At 57.5% G+C, this 21,046-nt stretch overlaps 1 protein-coding gene across 1 annotated transcript in view; it reads left to right on the forward strand.

Moving 5' to 3' along the window:
- The window catches only part of CDHR2 (cadherin related family member 2), a 36,674-nt gene that overhangs the window by 13,872 nt on the left and 1,756 nt on the right, over positions 1 to 21,046 (forward strand). Inside the window, exons 4-31 of the mRNA XM_036014443.1 lie at positions 1,560 to 1,699; positions 1,811 to 1,864; positions 3,523 to 3,612; positions 5,322 to 5,411; positions 5,929 to 6,054; positions 6,146 to 6,292; positions 6,374 to 6,449; positions 6,548 to 6,663; positions 6,790 to 7,023; positions 8,185 to 8,340; positions 8,424 to 8,585; positions 8,874 to 8,935; positions 9,163 to 9,406; positions 11,448 to 11,687; positions 13,457 to 13,526; positions 13,675 to 14,280; positions 15,062 to 15,133; positions 15,534 to 15,583; positions 16,925 to 17,076; positions 17,226 to 17,334; positions 17,425 to 17,513; positions 17,951 to 18,019; positions 18,140 to 18,217; positions 18,309 to 18,369; positions 18,451 to 18,575; positions 19,120 to 19,233; positions 19,315 to 19,395; positions 19,968 to 20,025. Coding sequence (XP_035870336.1) covers positions 1,560 to 1,699; positions 1,811 to 1,864; positions 3,523 to 3,612; positions 5,322 to 5,411; positions 5,929 to 6,054; positions 6,146 to 6,292; positions 6,374 to 6,449; positions 6,548 to 6,663; positions 6,790 to 7,023; positions 8,185 to 8,340; positions 8,424 to 8,585; positions 8,874 to 8,935; positions 9,163 to 9,406; positions 11,448 to 11,687; positions 13,457 to 13,526; positions 13,675 to 14,280; positions 15,062 to 15,133; positions 15,534 to 15,583; positions 16,925 to 17,076; positions 17,226 to 17,334; positions 17,425 to 17,513; positions 17,951 to 18,019; positions 18,140 to 18,217; positions 18,309 to 18,369; positions 18,451 to 18,575; positions 19,120 to 19,233; positions 19,315 to 19,395; positions 19,968 to 20,025 — 3,671 coding nt within the window. The remainder of the gene's footprint in view (positions 1 to 1,559; positions 1,700 to 1,810; positions 1,865 to 3,522; positions 3,613 to 5,321; positions 5,412 to 5,928; positions 6,055 to 6,145; positions 6,293 to 6,373; positions 6,450 to 6,547; positions 6,664 to 6,789; positions 7,024 to 8,184; positions 8,341 to 8,423; positions 8,586 to 8,873; positions 8,936 to 9,162; positions 9,407 to 11,447; positions 11,688 to 13,456; positions 13,527 to 13,674; positions 14,281 to 15,061; positions 15,134 to 15,533; positions 15,584 to 16,924; positions 17,077 to 17,225; positions 17,335 to 17,424; positions 17,514 to 17,950; positions 18,020 to 18,139; positions 18,218 to 18,308; positions 18,370 to 18,450; positions 18,576 to 19,119; positions 19,234 to 19,314; positions 19,396 to 19,967; positions 20,026 to 21,046) is intronic.

Consider the following 21,046-nt stretch of genomic DNA (forward strand, 5'->3'; position numbering starts at 1 on the left):
TCATTGATTTATTTGTTACACTAAATTTTTTCAGGCTGATTTTTTTAAAGTGCATTTCCTCCCTGATACATTGTTCTGTGCCCATGGACAGATGCGTACAGATGAGGATTCACACTCACCCACCACCACTCGTATGTCCTCAGGCATGAGGGCCGGCTCTGCGCACACTGTGACATTTCTGGGTCAGGATATGCCTTGTAATTGATTAACACAGCCACTTTTCCCACCAACAGCACGATGACATTGACAGTGTGTCTCACTCCCAAGAAATCATACTGCAGACATCAACATCTTTTTAGTGGAACACTGGCTAGGTGGTCCTCTTCCTGGAGGAGGGGGGCTTGATGGGGAGACACTGTGACCAAGCTTCCCAAGGAGTTGCTGAAGGAGCTAGGATTGTTTGATCAAAGGAAAACAGGCTTGGGGCATGCTGCCAAGCCTGTCCTGGAAAGCTCTTGTGGGCCAGAGGAGGTGGGCTGGCTCCCTGAGACCCTCGGGCTGGGCCCCACAGCCGCACGTGACCTCTATGGCATTTTTGCCTTTGCAGCCCCTTTTTGCATAAAGTATATTAAAATGATATCTCGTGATTGCATTGGTGTGAAGGTAAATATCATGCAGGCTGGATTATAATCATTTCTTCCTTCTGACTTTTTTAAAAAACATTAAACTCTCTTGTGTACCCCTAAAAGTCTCATGGACCCCGGGCACCGTGCCTCGGGGACCCATGCTGGGAGCTCTAGGGGAATGCGCGTGAGAAAACAGAGAAAGCCCCTGCTAACAGCTGTCCAACAACGGGAGGGGGGTGGCTGAGGAGAGAGGAAGTTCAGGCTCTGGAGGTGGCTGAGCAGAGGTCGGATGTGATAACAGAGGTGAGGCTCCGGGAACAGGTGTGGGTTTGAGGAATCTGTAAAACATTCCTTTCAGGCTGAAGAGAAGGTGACTTTGGGATTTTCTAGCCCCCTGGACTGCTACCCCTGCTCTGGCCCAGGGGTGGGGGGTGTACTCTCTGGAGGCCCAGCAGAGAGCAGAGAGCAGGGCCCTGGGAGGCCAGCAGCAGGTGCTCCCGAGAGTGGACTGTCCTGGCAGTTCTGGGCACGCTCTAGGGTGGAGGGAAGACTTAGAAGGGGCCCAGGCCCTTCCAGAGGGCCTTCAGCAGCACCCTCCACCCCCACCCTAAGGCTGCAGCTAGGCACCTTAACTCCAACCCTTTTTGGTCTTCTCTCGAGGAATTCCAGGAGGGCAGGTCCTGGGGCTGGACCAGGGCAGGGGGAGGACCCTGGGTAACCCTCTACCCCAGTGAGCCCATTGCTGTTGGGGTCACTCCCCCAAAGGAGAGCGGGGTGCCCTGATCAAAAGGCCTCTGAGTATGTGCTGGGCAACAACACCCAAACCCGACACCCATGACCACAGAGGCTAGAGCCCTGGTGGCTGGGAGGGCTCAGATTCCTGGGCGCAGAGAAGTCAGGCCCTTGAGGCCAGCCTGCAGGGCGGGCGGCTCAGCCAGACCAATCATGGAGGAGGTGGCTGCAGCCCCTGGGTGTTCCCTGTCCTGTCCCCAGGTGCTGAGGCCTTCTGGATGGCAGCTGAGGACAAGGACAACGACCCTCTGACCTATGGGATTAGTGGCCCCAATGCCTACTTTTTCAAGGTCACCCCAGACACCGGGGAAGTGAGGCTGGACAGCCCGCTGGACTATGAGGTGAAGGGTGGTGGCCCGGGAGGGGGAGGGGAGACAAGGGAGCCCCGGGGGGCGGGGTGGGTGCCTGCCCAGTTAGAGCTCACTGGGCCCCTTCTCTCCCCTCTGCTGCAGACGCTCACCTGGTTCCCAGTTGTCATCTCTGTGAGCGATGGTCACAACAAGCCAGTGAGTCGCCTTGGGGTGTGGGATGTGGTGGGGAGGGGTGTCGGGGACCAGGGGTAGGGACTGGGCCCGCTCCCGATGGTGCCCCTGCCTTAGGCAAGCTGAGAGGACTCCAGTGTACAACAGCAACAAAAACAACAACAAATTAAATGTTTAGTGTCATCAGAACTACACTCGTCCTCCTTTTGTTGCACAGTATTACCAAGAATATTTATTATTAATGCATTTTCCTTATATAGGTATGTTGTTTATATTATAACTGGAGCTAATTATATTGCTAATTAGTGTCTGTGATAACAAAAAACAAATGGCTGTCACTCCCTACCCAACTCCCCTGAGACGGCCACTCTCCACGCCTGCGACTGAATGTGTCGGCGTTGACACTCACGTTTGTGAGGGCCACTGTGCCTTGTGCCTGTAGGAGCTGGGGTTTTGTCTTCAGAACGAGTTCCGCAAATCCTGTCCACTTAAAAACGTCGTTTCAGTGACTTGGACATTTGCAGATACATTCTCTTCGTGAACATCTCAGCAAATGCAGATTAAAGGTCGAGCCCCCTCAGGCCACCCTGCCCACCCCCCCGCCCCGCCTGGAGTGTCCACTGCCACCGCGCTCCTCCCCGTCCCTCCCGAGTGTTCACGCACACGCCCACATCCACAGCAGGCAGGTCATCGAGTTCTGTGCATTTTCTGAAATCCACGTGGGATCCTACTGCATGTATTGTGCTTTTTAAAAAGTTATATTTATTAATTTTAGAGAGAGAAAGGAAGGGGGAGAGAGAGATTTTTGTTCCACTTATTGATGCATTCGTTGGTTGATTCTTGTATGTGTCCTGCCCGGGGATCAAACTGGCAACCTTGGCATATTGGGACGATGCTCTAACCACCTGAGCTACCTGGTCAGGGTGCACATATTGTCTTGAACTGCCATGTCCACTCAGCTCTCAGCTGTGGAGCTCATGCCGTGTCCATGCTTGCATCCCCACCTCTTTACTATCTTGGTTCCAGCATGCTGACCAAACACGGTGCTGATCTGCTCTAATGGATGTTTAGACTGTCCGCAGCTTTATGTGATGGCAAGCAAAGCTAAAATGAATATGCTTGTCATAGGACAGGCACATTTTAGATTTTTTAAAGTGACCTAATGATGGCCCTGGCTGGTGTGGCTCAGTGGATTCAGTGCTGGCCTGTGAATCCAAAGGTCGCTGGTTCCATTCCCTCCCAGTCAGGGTACATGCCTGGGTTGTGGGCTGGGTCTCCAGTTGGGGGTGTGCAAGAGGCAACCGATCGATGTCTGTTGTACATCATCAATGTTTCTCTCCCTCTCTTTCTCCATCCCTTCCTCTTTCTCTAAAAGTAAATAAAATCTTTTAAAAAAGTGACCTAGGGATGCCTGCAATTTATACTCAAATGGTTCAGAGAGAATCTACACTCACACATGAAGAGAGAGGGAGAGAAACCTGGATGAAGGGTATGGCGAGCTCTTTGTACTAGACTTGCAATTTTTCTGGCATCTGAAATTGTATCAAATGAAAGGTTGCTGCAAACATTGCCGAACTGTCTACCTGAGAAGCCGTGTCCACTTGTTGTCCTGCCCTGATGCTTCTCGCCTTGATTTCTCGGGAGCCCACCTTTTCCCGGCTTACTGGTCTTTCTCCCCACAGGTGCAGAAGGAATTTCAGGTGATTGTGGAGGACAGAAATGACAATGCACCTGTTTTCCAGACCACTGATTTCTCCGCCACCATCAGTGAGGTAACACCTGTCTTCATGGGTGTGTGTGGGGGAGACAGGTGTGCTAGAAGCTCTTCTCAGAGTGGGAGGGGCCAGACCTAGGCAGCAGGGGTCGGGGTCGGGGAAAGCACCTGCTAGAAGGTACAGCTGCAGGCGCCGAGCTCCAGGGATGCAACCCCATGAACCATAGGTAGAGCAACATTTGGAACCAAGCAGACCGCTTGGAATTCTTTCAATTATAAAAGGAAAAAAAAAAGGAATCCATTTTTTTACATATCTGAGAAATTTAGAGGTGTATCTAGATTCAAGCATGGCTGGGTCCAGGCTATTCAGACCATGCCATCAAGAGGAGACTTCTCTCCACCTCTCAGCTTTGCTTCTGCTGTTGCCTCCATCCTGGGGCAGGCGGGGAGTTCTCCCTCGTGGTGACGAAGATGCCCCAGTAGCTCCAGGCTCCCTTCCCACCTGCTTTGCAACTTCAATGCAGACTGTCTCTTTCTCACTGGTCCCAGCCAAAACCCCAGGGCTGGCTCTCCTTGGCTCATTTTGAGTCATGTGGATATGGAATGCTCTGATTGGCTAGGTCTGCATCAAGTGCCTTCCCCTTGTAGTAAGGGAAGGTAGCCTCACTTGAACATCAGGGGTAGGGAGAGGTTTCCCAGCAGTCCCTGAGCAGCAAACAATGCCACTCCCAAACCTTCATTACCAAGTGGCTTTGAAGATCCATGAGGTTAGGTTTCCACACAACATCACACATGAGGCTCTGCTGGAGCCCCTACTATGTGCCGGGTGCTGTCCACCATGCTGAGGACATCTGGAGAACAACACAGCCATGGTTGCCCATCCTCGGCAGCTCACACTAGTCCAGAGCAGACACTAATCAAGGAAACATGAAATAAGCAGCATTATTGCGGGTGGTGTGAAGCTTCACGGTGCTCATAAAACAGGGCAAAGTTAGAGAAGGTGAGGGGGATGGGCTGCTTCCCCGAACAAGTGACATCTGAGCAGAGACCCACATGGCATGAAGAGGCTGGCTTCAGGATGCTCCAGAACAGGGTGTTCCGGGCAGGGGACAGGCAGGTGCAGAGGCTCTGTGACGGGGAAGCTGGGAAGCCAGTGTGGATGGAGGGTGGAGAACGAGGGGGAAGCGAGGTCAGAAAGGCGGGCAGTTGGGGTGCATGGAGGTGACGTGGTCGTATCCGAGAGGAATGGGGACCGCTGCGTGCATGGCAGAGGGCGCTGTAGTCTGGTTCGTGATGTCTGAGGATCTCTTTGCTGCCGTGTGGACAGAGGGAGGGTGTGGGCAGGGGTTGCAGGGTCAGGTCCCAGGCGCCAAGGCCTCCTGGAAGAACCTCCAGCTCTGTGGGGTGCGGCCTGAAGCCCACAGCTGAAGGCTGAGGACAGTCTGGCCAGGTGACGGGCCCATCTGGCTTCTGGAATGACCACTGCAAATGAGAAGACAGCTCGAGTGGTGGGGAGGCTGCATGGGAAGAGGAGGGGTGAGGGGAGATGCTGCTCCCTGCCCGCTGCCCCCAGCGGCCTCCAGAGGCCCAGCCTGTTTGGGAAGGGAAAGGGAACACCTGTGGAACTCGGGGTTTTCAGGCCTTGGAAATGCTGTCCTCAACCCTGTGGGGCCGCTGGGGACGCTGCAGCCCAGGGTGGGGGTGTGAAGCACCTCAGGCGCGAAGGAGGTGGATTGGTGCTCATAGGTGACAAGTCCCTTGTTGCAGACCCTGCCGGTCGGCTCGCTGGTGTTCTCGGTGCTGGCCACGGACAAAGACACGGGGTCTGCGGGTGTCGTGCAGTACTACATAGAGGGGGTGAGTGCAGCATGGGCCCACCTCCCCTCCTGGCCACCAGGGGGCAGCGTCTCCCACCTCGAGGGCTGGGCCTCCTCACCCCCACCCCACCACCACACCTCCCTCATTGGCCCAGAGGCGTAAGGAGGTACCTGCTGTGGAATAGGACCCTTCTCCCCACCCTCTGGTGCTGGGCACTGTCTGGGCCTTTACTGAGTGCACCACACCGCCTGGTGGAGGAAACCAAGGCCCAGAGAGGTCCAGGCTCTTGTCCAAAGTTACACAGACCATAGAGGTTCGACCCCAGTACTCATGAAGACAGATTTGCTAGCTGTAGCCCCCTCTGTGAGCGCCTACTACCTGCTTGTCACAGGCCTTAGCCTGTCTGACCCTCCTTTCGACCCACTGAGCCCGCTTCCTGGAGGAAACCGAGGCTCTCGGAGGTTAGGCACCCTGGTGAGGTTCGACCGCAGGTCTCTCAGAGCAGGTGCCGGGGACAGGGCTGTCGGGAGCCTGGCCTGCCTGTGTCCTGCCTCAGGTCACCCCGAGCACGGGGGACAGCAAGGACCTCTTCAGGATCCTGTCCAATGGCTCCATCATCCTCAACGGCAGCCTGAGCTACAACAACAAGAGTGCCTTCTACCAGCTGAAGCTGAAAGCCTGTGTGAGTGGGGGGTGCGCAGGCACAGCTGGGGGCCGGGCAGGGACCACAGCCCTCGCTCACACTCACGGCGGCCATCTCCGCCCACCTGCAGGACCTGGGCGGCAAGTACAACAACAGCTTCGTCATCCAGTGCTCCTCCTCCGTCTTCCTGTCCATCTCTGTGGTCGACGAGCCGGACCTGGACCCCCAGTTTGTCAGGGAGTCCTACTCGGCCTCTGTGGCTGAGGACGCACCCCAGGTGTGCTGGGGACGGGGTGGGAGGTCTAGGAGGAGTGGAGGTGCAGGAAAGGCTGGGGCCACTGACCACGCCTTCTCGCAGGGAACCTCTGTGCTGAAGGTGGAGGCTGTGGACCAGGACAGAGGCATCAATGACAATGTGACCTACATCATCTCCAGTGAGGACAAGGGTGGCCCCCACAGGGGGTGGGGTGCAGAAGGGGCAGGGGCTCCGTCAGAGCTGCTGCAAGGGGCTGCTCCTGCTGTCTCTTGCCAGACTCCACGAGGCCTGGCTGGTTCGCCATCAGGCCAGACGGGGTGATCAGCGTCAGCGGCACCCTGGACCGGGAGCAGCTGCTGGAGGAGGATGAGGAGGTGCAGCTGCAGGTCACGGTGAGTGAGGCACCTACCACCCCCTCCCACCCCCACCTCTGACCCCTGACCTTGGATCTCAGCTCTTGCTGAGCACTGGTTCTCTGCCCTCTGCCCTCTTCCCTCTGGTCTCTGCCCTGCTCTCAGGCCACGGAGATGCACCCCAACATCTACGGGCAGGAAGCCAAGGCCAGCATATGGGTCACGCTGCGGGTGACGGATGTCAATGACCACGACCCTGAGTTTTTCAACTGCAGCCTCCCGACCTGCACCTTCTCCCCACAAGAAGCCCAAGTCAACTTCACGGGCTCCGTGGACGAGCACTCCTCCGCCCGCATCCCCGTGGACGGCCTCACCATGGCAGTCTATGACCCAGACAAGGCAGGCGCACCCCACGGAGAGGGCGTGGCAGTAGGGTGGTGGGAGATGGCTGGGGGAGGGAGGGTCCTCTGCCCACGGCTGGGGGTGGCGGTGGTGCTAATCACGAGTGGGGTGCTCTTTGGGAATGTTGGGGGGCATTCACTGGTGGGTGGTCTGTGTCAGGGGGAGCAGGTGGTGAACAGAAAGAGGGTTGAATGGAGGTTGGTGCTGGTGGCTGATAATATTGGGTGGAATGCAGCCTTTGGTGGTGTTGAGGGGAGGGAGGTGGTGGGGGCTGGTGAAGTTGAGGGGTGCTGGGAGAGGACTGGATATTGGGGGATGTGGCAGTGTGGAGCCCAGGGTGGCCTGAGTGAGTGTTAAGGTGCGGAGAGGGTGATGCTGGGTGGTGGGTGACTTGGATGGTGCTGAATGACTAGCTATTGGTTGTATTTGGGGATATTGAGTTGGTACAAGATGTGGACGGGAGAGTGATGTTGGGTGGTGGTAGCTGACTGGGTGTGTTGACTTGGAGGTTGTCATTCAGTGGAGTGGAGGGAGTGTGAGTGATGGGGTGACGCTGGGTGTTGGCGGCGCTGGTGCTGGGATGGGATGGGTGGTGGACGGGGGTGAGTAGGGGTGAGTGAGTGGTGCCCAGAAAGGAAGGCTCATCTCAATGCTTCATGGGAGTGTGTGTGTTGGGGCTCCGCCTCTGCAGCCCAGACCTGGGGCCCACAGAACCCTAGAGAAGGTCTTTTTTTTTTTAAGATTGTATGTATTTTTGGAGAGAGGGGAAGGGAAGGAGAAAGAGGAGAGAAACACTAGTGTGTGAGAGATACATAGATCGGTTGCCTCTCGAAAGCCCCAAAGTGGGGACCCGGCCCGCAGCCCAGGCATGTGCCCTGACCGGAAACTGAACCGGCAACCTTTTGGGTCACAGGACAGTACTCAATCCACTGAGCCACACCGGCCAGGGCGAGAAGTCTTCTCATGAGCCCCCATTTGCAGGGACTTGTGACCAGCCCAGTCTCCCAGGCCCCCTGTGCCTCAGTTTTCTGAGAGACCTCAGTGGGCAGGGTTTCCTAAGGCAGGAACCTGAGCCCGGGAACTGGGGCAAAGGTGTGTTTGGGGGCGGGTGTGTTGCCGGCGGTGGGGGTCTCTAGACTACACAACGCACCCTCACAGGGCAGCAACGGCACCTTCCTGCTGTCCCTGAGGGGCCCCGACGAGGCAGCCTTCAGCGTCTCCCCCGGGAAGGCGTCGGGCTCCACAGATGTGCAGGTGCTGGTGCGGTCTCCAGCGCTGGTGGACTATGAGGAGAAGACGGTGATGCTGGTGCAGGTGCGGGGCGCCCCGGGGCCCGGGGGAGCGCGGGCCATGGAGCGCTCTGGTCCCAAGGCGGCTGCCCACTTCCCTGTCCTCAGGTTGTGGCCACTGACTCTGTCAGTGGGAACTCATCTGTTGCCTCAGTGACCATCCATCTCAGGGACATCAATGACCACAGGCCCACGTTTGCTCACAGCCAGTACAACCTCAGCGTCTTCGAGCACAGTCCTGTCGGCACGGTGGTTGCCAGTGATGTCCAAGTGAGTGACAGGGACAGGGTCTGGCCCGGGCGGGGGCCGCTGGGAAGGGCTGACTGGGGACCGTGGCCCTGCCGGGGCCTCCGTATCATCTGATGCCCCTGGGTCTCAGCAAGTGTGGGTGTGTGAGTGTGTATGGGTGTGTTTGGGGGGGGGTGTCTAGCATGAGTCTGTGTTGGGGCTCTCCCTCTGTGCAGGGAAGCAGACCAGCCCGGCCCCATCAACTGTGCAGCTGGCAGTGAGTGCTGCCGCCTGCGCGCAGTGCACCGTGATCTGTCTCTCTGCCCACAGGCCTCTGACCCTGATACGGGCGAGGGCGGCCGCATCACCTACAGCCTGCTCCCAGGGACTGGGTAAGTCAGGCCCGTGGCGGGTGTAGTGGGTGGGGCGGGTGGGGCGGGTGGGGCGGGCGCTCAGGCACTGCGAGGTTTCACAGAACAGTGGACCATGCTTTCTTTAGTGTGAGCAGGTTGCCGCTGTTTGATGGGATGTGGTGCAATATTTTTCGTTGCTTAGTTGAACTTCAGACTTCAGTGGGCATCCTGTCTCTTTCTTTGCTGCATCTGGGCACCCTGCACAGGGCAGACATCTTTGCGGTGGACCCAGACTCGGGGACAGTGACGGTGAGAAACAGCGAGCTGCTGGACCGGGAGAAGCAGGCCGTGTTCTACCTCACGTTACAGGCCACCGACGGCGGGGGCCTGTCGTCCTCCACCACGCTGAGGGTCGAACTGCTGGATATCAACGACAACGAGCCGGTGGTCGTCGGCTCCTACAACATCTTCGTCCAGGAGGAGAGTGGCAATGTCTCCGTGACCATCCAGGTACGTGCCAGCCTGGGCCTGGTGGGTGGGACAGGGGGCTGGAGCCAAGCCTGGCTCTGCAGTCAGGTTGGTCCTGGGCCAGCATCTGGGCTTTGCTGTGTGGCTCTGAGAAAGTGGCTCAGCCTCTCTGGGCCTCCGTTTCCTCTTGAGAAAATGAAGGCAATTATACTACTATTCCCAAGGTCACTGGGGATTAATGAGATAATGTATATAAAGTGCTTGGCACAAAGCCCAGCACAGAGCAAGCCCAAAAAGGAATTGAGGTGGCTTAGATTAAAGAGGCAGACAGCCCTGACTGGGGTGGCTCAGTGGGTTGGACATCATCCCACAAAGCGACAGGTTGCCGGTTCCATTCCTGGTCAGGGCACAGGTCTGGGTTGCAGGCCTGGTCCCCGGCTGGGGAGTGTGCAAAGGGCAGACGATCAATGTTTCTCTCCTTTTCTTTCTCTCTCTCTTCCTGTCTTTCTTAAAATAAATAAATGCAATCTTAAAAAGTAAGATAAAAGTATGGAAGAAATAAAGAAAGAGAAAAAATAAAAATGGTATTATTAAAGGGCACGAAGGTAGATCTAGAACCCAAAACCACACAATTGCTAGGAATGCTGAAAAATTCAGTTTTGAGCTTCCTAAAGGCCAAGGCAAGAAGGGAAATGAGATCAATGGCTGGGTTCACCAAGTCTGTGAGATAAAGCCCATTATTGGTTTCAGAGAAACGCCAGAGGGAAGTTTCCCCCAGGTCTCCTTTCAGGGTCTCCTGAGAAGCAGGTGACCAGGTCATCCTGTGGCCATGGAGTTCCCCCGACTCATCTTTCTGGGGCTGTGTGGTGTCCAGGGCTCGCTCCCATTCCTGACCTCCTGACCAGCTTGTGAAGCCGATGCTGTCATGGCCCCCATTCTCAGAAGAAGAAAACTTAGGCTCAGGGAGGTTAAGAGACTTTTCTGTTGCCATACAACTAGCAAAGGCCTTGCAGGGCTGGAGGTCAGACGTCCTTCCCCTGGGACCTGGGCCTTGCCCCACCCGCCCACTCCTCGATGCTCCTCAGCCTGGCCTGTGAGCTCCTAGGGCCAGAAAAGCACTTGGTGAAGTAGCCAGCCTGAGTTCAGAGTGCTGCAGGGTGAACAGGAGGGGTCAGGCTTTGGGGGAAACCAGCTCTGGCCGCCTACGCAGGAGGCATTTGATAAACAAGATTCCAACAGAGCTGAAATGGAAGAGCTGAAGGTGGGGGCTAGGAAGGGAGGAAGGGGACAGACTTGGTTCCAAGTCAGAGTAGCTTGGCTTGGGATTCAAAACCACATTTGTTGAGCACCTACTAGACACCAGGCCCTTCGCTGGACCCCAGGTGTCCTGAGATGAGTCCACCATGATTCTGTCCCTGGACAGTAACCCAAGGGTGTCACTTGTGCTATGTGGAAGGTAACGCAGGACTTCTGGAGGCCCAGGGGAGGAGCCAACCTGGCCTGGAGTCAGGCAGAGGAGGTGCAAAGGGCATTCGGGGTACGGGGACAGCATGTGCAAAGGCCCCTCGGTGGGGAGGAACCTGTAGTGTTTCTTGTGCTGGATCGCCCAAAGGCAAACCCAGCACGTGCTCAGGGCCTTGGCACACACACAGAAATGCACACAGTCACCTGGGAAAATCACAGTCTCATTGCACTCCACTCTTACACTGCAGACTTTGAGTGTCTACAATACACCGCTCCGTGACCCTTCCCCACTGGAATACCAGCTCTGTAAGGGAACTGTCTTGACTTGACTCTCTCCCCCGTGCCTAAAACAGGGCTGGCACCTCGTGGGCACACAGCAAATACTTGTGGGCTGAATGAACAGCCCTCAAAGAGGCTCTTGCAAGCTGTTGATCTGACCCCTATAGGTGGGAAACCGAGGCTGAGAGATTGGCCCATCTCCCACCGGCTTCAGGCCCAGTTGCTGCCCTCAGGGGCCAGAGCAGGAGGGGAGGCTGGGCTGCAGGGGTGCCTGGGCTGTGGGGTGTCTGTGGGCCGGGAGCGCCTGCTGGCCGACACCCAGCCCTGCTGGTCTGCGCAGGCTCAGGACGCCGACGAGCCTGGCAGCAACAACAGCCGCCTGCACTTCAGCCTGCTGCCCAGTGCCTACAGCCAGAACTTCTCGCTGGATCCAGACACGGGGCTCCTCCAAAACCTGGGGCCCCTGGACCGCGAGGCCATCAGCCCTGCCCTGGAGGGCCGAATCGTGCTGACAGTGCGTGTGGCTGACCATGGCGTGCCCGTCCTCAGCACCGAGGCCAACGTCACCATCACTGTGGAGGTGAGGGCCGGCTCGGCCGGGGTGGTCGGTCAGGATGGGCTCTGTACTGGGGGGTTCCCGAGCTGGTGGCCAGCACCCCCACACCCCCCAGTCTGAGCTACATTTCTGCCATTTGCAGTAAGGTGGGTGAGAGAGTTCCAGAGACAGGCCTATGGGTGCGAGTCGGTTCCCTGATTGCGCAGCTCTGGTCACTTGCTGGACCTCTCTGTGCCTGGAGGTCCTCGTCTGGAAAGCGGGGTGGAAATGATGTGAGGAGTCAGTGGATGGGAACTGTTTTGCAGAGGGCCTGACCTGTAGAAGGCGTCAGTGAACATCAGGTCTCTTACCATCCACAAATCTACCGAACCCCTCCTCCCCTTCCTCATTCAAGGACAAAGAGAAAGGGTGAAAACCAGCATTCCTAGTGTCTGCTGCACGCCTGGCCCTGCCAGGAAGCCATGGTCATTACTGTTGCACTGAGCAAGAAACCGAGGCACAGAGAGGTGGAGTCGCTTGCCTGGGGCCTCTGGATGGGGTTTCGAACCCCCATCTGTCTGATACTAAGGCTGCTCCCAGCCCACAGGTCACCTTCCTCTACAAAAGTATTGTGACAAAGAGCATCTCTGCTGTGTCCATGATGTGGGTGGAGCCTGCTAGGGCTGTACAGTGCGCAGGGTAGCCCTGGCGCATTGGGTTGGGAAGGGAGCAGAGTGACACCGCAGGGGAGATGGGGACACAGAGGCTGAATCAGGATGTGTCCACTGCCCTGGGAACGGGAGGGAGCCACAGACGAGGAAGAAAGCAGCCCTGCATGTAGTGAGCCCGCAGGTCTTTCGCGGCCATGAGCTCAGCCTCACCATGGCCCTGTGAGCAGAGACTACCGACTGCAGCCCCATTCTGCAGATGAAGACACTGAGGCCCGGAGGGGTCAGAGGCACATGTGAGGCAGAGGCAGGGCCGGATAGGACTCACAGATGTGCCCTTAGCCACTCTGCGAGTCAAGAAGGCCTCGAGAAGGCAGCAGTCATGTGCACTGAGCCAGTCACGTTGTTTCTGGGAAATCACCAGGAGAAAATGCATCCAGTTGGTGGGGGGGTGCCCTGTTTCTAAAGATGTGCTTTCTCCTGTTACTTAGAAAATGCCAAAAGTAAAAGCAGGTGCCTGTGGGCTGCCTGGCAGGGGGCTGAAAAGGCCAAGGGCACCACCAGCACACCCCAGTGGCAGGGGCAAAGTGGCAGGCAGCGCTGGCAGGGTGCTCTGACAACAGCGGCAATGCTTTGTGGGGTGTGGGGCGGAGAACAGAAAACTGGGGACCAGGCAGGCTAGGTCTCTGTCCTGGTGTGTGCCTGGCATCAAGGGGTCGGTGGAGGGCAGGAGGGGACGAGGGAAAGCTCGGGCTGCAGGGTCTTTGTGGGAACACAGTGGCATTGGTGTCAGCACAGTAAGTCTGAGAGATGGGACTCCAGCTGGGCCAGAAAGAGAGTCACAGACAGGGACTCGGAAGCATCCTTCCGGAAGACAGGGTCTAAGACAGCTCAGAGCCTCGGCCAGAGAGGTAGGGAGGAGAATGTGTATAGTGGACTTCAGAGGTCCCACTGCAGGCCTTGGAGCCCCAGGGGTGGGACCTGGGCTAGCTCTGCCTTCTCCAAGCCTGCTTCCTCACCTGTGAAGTGGGTGGCACTGTCTGAGACCACTGTCTGGAGGAAGTGTCAGTTTCTCAGACTGGCTCCGAGGAGGCTGAGCCCTGGGGGATCCTGAGGTCCCCGGACTCAGACTGCCCCTGTCTGCAGGACATCAATGACAATCTGCCCATCTTCAACCAGTCCGACTACACCTTCTTGGTGAGGGAGCGGGACCCAGGTAAGTCCTCTCTGGGCCAGGCTGGGCCCGGGGCCAGTGTGGCATACGACCCCTCCCAGGGTGGGCTGACGCGCCTGTGGGAGGTGAGAGCAAAGGACACCCGGGGGGGCCAGGCCAGGGGCCCCCTAGCTCTGGCCCTCATCCACAGGCGTGCTGGTGGGCGTGGTGAAGGCCAGCGACGCAGACCAGACGGAAGCCAACAACCGCATCAGCTTCAGCCTTTCCGGGAGCGGTGCCAACAACTTCCTGCTGCGAGGCTCGGTGCTGGGGCCGGGGCAGGCAGAGGGCCGCCTCAGCCTGCCCGCTGACATCAGCCTGGACTACGAGACCCAGGCCTCCTTCAACCTGACCGTGACTGCCGAGAACCCGGACCCCCAGGGGGCCAAGGCCATGGCGGCCGTCTTTGTGCGTGTGGAGGACGTGAACGATGAGCCCCCGACCCTGGACCCGGCCTCACTCCGGGGCATCCGCGTGGCTGAGAACGGCTCGCAGCACGGCCTGGTGGCCCAGGTGGTGGCCCATGATGTGGACACCAGCGCCCAGCTGGAGGTGCAGCTAGTGGACGTCGTCTGCACCAAGGCCGGGGCTGACGTGGGCAGCCTGTGCCGCGGCTGGTTCTCTGTGCTGGCCAACGGCTCTGTGCTCGTCAACCAGAGTGAGGCCATCGACTACGAAGCCTGTGACCTGGTCACGCTGGTGGTGCGGGCCTATGACCTCATGACAGATCCCCGCTTCCAGGCCTACAGTGACAACGGTGAGGTGGCCCAGCACAGAGGGCTTGGCAGGCTGACCACAGGGGCCGTGGGAAGGAACCCTGGGCTGGAATGTGCAAGGTCTGGGTTCAAATCCTGACTCCAGCTCTCACCGGCTGTGCTGCTGGGAAAGTGGTGACTCCTCCCCCAGCCTCACTGGCCCCATCTCTCAGGTGGAGCTGGGAAGCAGGTTGGCTTGCAGATCAAACGAGAACCTGCATGCAAAGCATGTAGCACGGTGCTCGGCACACAGCAAGCGCCTCATTAATGCTATCATTTTGTGAGGTGTGTCTCACTTTTGACCCGAGGAGCAAAACAACCATAGTAACGAGTAGCTAATGGATACTGAGTCTTTACTACAGCTCAGAGCCATGCCAGTCACCAGGCAAGCGTGACTTCATTTCACTCCCATGCAACCCAGGAGGTAGGGGACCCTATACAAGTTTACAGTGAGGAAACTGAGGCACAGAGTGGGCGGTGTGATAACCTGCTCACGTAGCTAGTAAGTGTCAGTATGCTGTTGTGGCTGGGCAAGACAGACCTGGGTCAGGCTCAGTCCTGGCCCGCTGCTCTGGCTGTGTGACCTCAGATAAGTTGCTTACCTTCTCTGAAGTGTGGGAAGGAGACTCCTTCCCACGAAGGCCGGAGGAGCCTGAGTGGGGGTCCCAGGTCGGGGAGGGGACTAAGCATGGGAGGCCTGGGAGGGAGGCTGCTGGTGGAGGCCCAGGCTTTCTGGGCAAGGCCTTTGCCCAGAGACCAGAGCCAGCCAACTTTGTTTCCTAGGAACCCTCCCCATCACCATCGAGGACATCAATGACAACGCGCCTTATTTTCTGCCCGAGAATAAGACTTTTGGTAAGCAGCAACCCTCCCTGCCGCCTGCCATGACTTCCTCTGGATGACCCCGTGGACCCTCCTCAGGAGCTGGGTGGACCCTCGGAAAGGGGGGAAGGCCTGCAGTCCTGCCTCCCCCCGGGGTCCTGACTGGAGGGGATGCTTGTGCGTTCACCCCAGCTCTGCCCCGGCTCACATCTGACCCTGGACCAGGCCCTCCCTTGCTGTGTTTCCGTTTCCCCATCTGCACAGGGGAGATGGCTGGCCTGCTAACTAGTGACTCAGGGGTGGTGGTTATGGGGGTCTCTGGTGGCAGAGGGCCTGAGAGCAGGTTTGGGGGGTGAGCTAAGCTTGTGATCAGCACTAGGCCAGGGGGACACTGGCCCTGACCCCACTGACCCTTTCCTATTCACACTTGCAGTGATCATTCCAGAACTTGTGTTGCCCAACCAGCAGGTGGCGTCGGTCCGGGTGAGTCCCTGGCTCGAGCCTTTGTCCGTCACAGCAGCCCAGGAAATGCAGGGCCAAGGCACTCAGGCTTTTGAGCAGCACCCCCTCCCAATGTTTTATTACTGGAAAGGAAATTTATTGGCTTTACTGTATTAAAAAAAAACCCAGAATGGAAATGAACACCTGCCAGCTGATATGGTTAAACTTCATTCATTGTTAAATTTAGTGTTCATAAAAATTTCATGACCGCAGAAACCACTGGCAGGCTAGATTTCTTCACTACACCAGGATTCTTGAGTATGACAGAGAAATCAGCTGTACGTTAAACAGGTTCCTTGCAGTTAGATGATTCCCAGAGCAACATTGTACAAAGACTTCCAATGCTTCACGGTGTGGGATGCCGGTGGTGGCTATGCCAGGGGGTGGGGTGAGGCCTCCCACACTGCCCCGGGCCTGGGCCAGCGGCTCCTGCTGACCTGCGGAGCCTCCACGCCTCTCTGGAACTCTGTTTCCCTCCCAGACAAGAGGCTGGCTGTCCCTGGCAGTGACCTCTGACCCAGAGGCACCAGTCAGTGGGGGGGAGGGGTTCATGCTATGCTGTGGAAAGGGCGCGGGTGTGGGAGACAGGGTGGGGGTGGGGGCCCGGCCTGCCCGTGGAGAGCTGGCTCTGTGGTAGGACAGGGTCCCTCTCGGTGCCTCCCAAGGAGTGCGGGCAGTGAGTCTCCCTCTCTAGGTTCTTACGAGCCTTCAACGGTCAGTTTTCCAGTCCCCAGCCAATTGCCTTCCAATACCATGAGCCTGTCCATGGCTTTGAAAGATTTTCTTTACATCCAATGTTTTTTTGAAACGTAAACAGCAGCTTTGGCCTCATTCTGAAGAGTGACATCAGTGGCTTGAGGTTCTGTGTGCTGGTTATATTCTATTTTTCTCTAAAAGGCACTAGAATGAATAAAAATGTCCGTGCCCTTTTCCCCAGTTATTTCACAGTCTATTAGGGGAATGCATGCTCACATCAGTAAGCACTGATATGAAGGCTCCAAGGGGAGGAGCCTGGCACACAGTAGGTGTTCAGGAGAGCTGAGTGTTCCTGTGCTTGTGTATGAGTGTGGCAATGGTTGGGGGCAGGGCAGGATTTACACACAAAAGGTGCTTTGGGTGGTCCCTTGCTGGGTTGGTGGGCCAGAGGCAGGGGCTTGCCCAAACCTGGATTTGTCCCCAGCATTTGCGCTGTCGGGGTGGCCTGTGGATGGCTGATGGGGGTCATGCGGATGGGTGGCGTCCCAGGCCACCCCTGCATCCGGTCCCTGCCAGGGTGGAGGGGTCCCAGGCCTGGCCCACAGATGTGTCTGCTCTTGCTCCCAGGCCAGAGACGATGACTCAGGGAGCAATGGGGCCATCCTGTTCTCCATCCTGCAAGTGGATTTCATCTCCAAGGATGGGGCCACGACCCCTTTCCAGGGCTTCTTTCGGATCTCCACCTCTTCAGAGGCTGATGTGTTCATTGGCAACATTGAGTAACCTCGGGCAGCCCCTGGGTGGGGTGGGGGGAGCCCAAAGGGGATCTCAGGGCAGTGAGTTCCCCATCCTTGGAAGCATACAAGTGGGTTCCAGAGGACTCCAGCTTGGGTTCCAAGATGGAGCTGTGCCCTCTTACTTCCCACAGACTGGTGACCAGCCTTGATTCCACTCTCCAAGGCACTTACCAAGTGACAGTCCAGGCCCAGGACAAGCCGTCAGTGGGTCCTGCCCTGGAAGCCAAGACCACCCTGAATGTGAGCAGTGAGCCCCGTCTCCAGCCCCGGTGCCCTCTGCCAGCCCCCGGGGTCCCGGGGCTCACCTCCGCCCATGCCCTCTGCCCGCAGCTCTTCACGGTGGATCAGAGTTACCGCGTGAGGCTGCAGTTCTCCACAAGCAAGGAGGATGTGGGGGCCAACATTAATGAGATTAAGGCGTAGGTCCGGGGAGCCTGGAGGGGCTGTGGGGAAGAACAGTGCCTGGGAGCCTGGTCCCCCCATAAGACCTGGAAGGAGTGTCCCTCGTCCCTGTCCCAGACTCACGTGGCATCTGTGCCTGTGTGGGGCCTGTCCCTGCACTTCCTCCCCGCACGTCCCCAGAAGCCTGTGGTCAGCTGGGCAGGGAGAAACCTGGATGGGGCTGCCACGTGTGGTTGCTCAGGGCACTCTGCTTGCTAAACTGTGAACCCACCCCCAGGGGAAGGGGCTTCCTGGTCCACACGCCCACGGGTGCTGTCTGCTCGGTCGATGGAGCTGTGAGTGGAAGTGCCCCTCTTTGAGTCACACGATTCTCAGTTCTGCTGGCAGAGTCCTGGCCACAGGCCTGGTTTAGGGCCCCTCTCTCAGGCCTCTGTGACACCTGCCCCCTTTGTAGGGCTCTCACCCAGGCGACCAGGACAACTGTTTACATCGTGGACATTCGGGACATAGAATCCAAGGCACGGTGAGAGCCCGCAGGCCCGGCGGTTGGGGTGAGGAGGAGAAGCAGCAGGAGGGCCTCCCGGGTGGTTCTAGGCTGCTGTTCACTCTCCACCACTGCCCCCTGCCCCCTGCCCCCTGCCAGGGCCCGAGGCCGTTCCTACCTCGACGCCTACTTCGTCTTCTCGAACGGGACAGCCCTGACGCTTGACCAGCTGAATGTGTGAGTGGGCTGCCCTTGGGGTGGGCGGGAGGGTGACCAGTGGCCGGGGGGTGCCCATGTGCCTCGGGCCTGAGCGGTGCTCTGTGGGCAGGGTGATCCGGGAGGACCAGGACTCGCTGACACAGCTGCTGCAGCTGGGGCTTGTGGTGCTGGTGAGTGACAGCAGGGCAGAAGTAGTGGGGGGTGGGGTGGGGCATGTGCTCCCCGGAACCGCCCTCACACCCCTTCTGCAGGGCTCACAGGACAGGCCGAAGTCGGATGAGACAACGCTGCTGCGCAGTATCATCGTAGGACTGGGCGTGGCTTTGGTGCTGGTCATCGTGATCATGTCCACGGCCTTCGTGTGTGCCCGCAAGAGGTGCTGTCCCCACCACTCTGTGTCTCCAGCCTTGCCTCTCCCACTTGACCCCTACCCAGACATCGGGGGAGGGCGAAAAAGAGCTGGGGTGTAGTCTGTGGCAGGTGTATCTGTATCAATCCCCAGAGACCTGTTGTGCCATCTCGAGTAGGTCGTCTCCCTCCCCGAGCCTCAGTTTCCTCATCTGCACAATGGGCATGACACTAGATTCCTCAAAGCCCTCAAGGGAGCAGCACGCATCTCACACCTGGAGAGCTGTCCTGGCACACGCAATGCATTGAAAAAATGCTGTTTCTTTTCCTTTTTCTGATACATGTGTAGTTAGCAGCCACATCTGGGTTTGATTCTAGGCCTTGCCACTGGTCAACTGTGGGGCCTTTGGCAAATCCTTTCCCTTCTCTCACTGTTACTTGCACTCCCTGAAAAATGGAGCCGATACTTTCACGTGGCAGGGTCGTGGTGAAGTCACATGCCCAGGGCCTGCACCGCACTCCCAGTGGGTGACCAGGGAAAGTAGTGACCTGCACTTCCTGGCTCCCCACAGCTACCGCCGGCAGCTTCGGGCTGTAAAGGCTGCCAAGGAGGCCCGGAAAACAGCAGCAGGGGTGATGCCCCTGGCCTCTGCCATCCCTGGGACCAACATGTACACCACTGAGCGGTGAGTGGGGCTCCAAGGGTGGGTGAGAGGCCCTCCCGGGCGGCTGAGGCCCACGTCTGCTTGACTGGGCCTCCTCTCCAGGGCCAACCCCGTGCTGAACCTCTCCACCAAGGACCTGGGCTTCGAGTCCCAGTCTTCCTCCAGTGACATAGACCATCTCAGGTGAGCAGCACCCCTCACAGCCCTGCTGGTGGGTGGTAGTGATGATGGTGGTGATGATAGTGGTGTGATGGTGAATATGATGGTGATGATGGTGTTGGTGGTGGTGATAGTGGTGGCGTGATGGTGGTGTGATAGTGATGGTGGCAGTGGTGGTGGTGACAGTGGTAGTGTAATGGTGATGGTGATGGTGGTGTGACGGTGATGATAGTGGTGTAATGGTGATGGTAGTGGTGTAATGGTGATAACGATGGTGGTGTGGCAGTGATGGGGATGGTGGTAGTGATGGTGGTGGTGATGGTAGTGATGGTGGTGGTAATGGTGGCGGTGCTGATGGTATTGATGGTGTGATGGTGGTAGTGGTGATGATGATGGTGGTGATACTGGTGGTGATACTGGTGGTAGTGATGGTGTGATGGTGGTGGTGGTGGTGGTGGTGGTGGTGGTGGTGTGATGGTGATGGTGGTGGTGCTAATGGTGAGGTAGAAGAGGTAGTAGAGGCAGTGGTGGTTCTTGACCACAGTCAGGGAGGACTGGGTCTGCCACCTATCTGAACTCCATCATCTGCCTCACAGCCTCAACTCCCTGGATGACAACTCTGTGGATCTGGAAGACAGCAAACAGGAAATCAAGGCAAGAGGAGGGATGCGTTGTTGCCCAGGGGTTCTGACAGGGGTCCTTCTTGGAAGGGGTGGGTTCAGAACAGAGCTGAAGGAGCGGCTGCTGACTTGGGCATGTCTTTGCTCCCGGCACTGGGACACCTTATGGCTTTGGAATGGGATTTGATATTGGCTCCTCTACTGTTTGCCATGACCCTGGGTGGGCGGCTTCTCCCTCTCGTTCTGCTCTATCACCTGCAAATAGTGATTAGAACACCAGCCACGCAGAGCTGTTGTGAGGGTGCAATAGAGTGGGCACAAAACCAGCTGGCACAAAGCAAAGGCTGAAATATCTGGTCCCTGCCTTTATGTCCCTTATAGAAAAGCGTCAGGGTGGGGTGGGGCAAGAGATCTGGAGGTGACTATCACCTAGCAAAGGAGAGCAAGTAGGCTCAAATAAACAATAGCACCATCATTTGTTCAATAGCTTAGTTGGTTCTGTTAGCTCAAGAATTCGCACAGCCAGGGCTACTGACTGGACACAGGTGGGGAGCTCCTTAGACTTAGCGGGTCACAGCCCAGGGACTTGGATTGGACGGCTGAGGGGGTCTGGTGTGAGTTGTTAAAGCTCCCGGGGTGCTCAGGTGCAGGCAGGATTGAGAAGTCCGAGAGGAGAGCCGTGGGCAGGGCGGGTGGTGGGTCCTCTCCCTGGAGGGTTGGGGCACCAGAGCCAGAAGGAACTACCATCTCAGTCCTTCCCATTTTGAAAACCATCATTGCAGTAGAAGATCCAAGGCCCCCTGAACCTTAATAGTCTGTGGTTCTGCGAGCATCAGGAGAGGGGTTAGGTACCCACTGCCATCTGGATCCTGCCCTCAGCTGTGCTCTGCTCTCCGGGGGCCCCACCCTTCCTTCAGTGCATAATTTCCCTTGTGGATGCCTTACACTAAAGGACCTGGCCAAGCAAAGCCTCTTGGAGGCCACAAAATACCAGAATGTCACATAGGGACCTGGCTGTCACATGGAGGCCTCCAAACAGGCCCTGGGATGTGGGT

The sequence above is a fragment of the Phyllostomus discolor genome, chromosome 13 (genome assembly GCF_004126475.2).
Source record: "Phyllostomus discolor isolate MPI-MPIP mPhyDis1 chromosome 13, mPhyDis1.pri.v3, whole genome shotgun sequence".
Taxonomy (NCBI): domain Eukaryota; kingdom Metazoa; phylum Chordata; class Mammalia; order Chiroptera; family Phyllostomidae; genus Phyllostomus; species Phyllostomus discolor.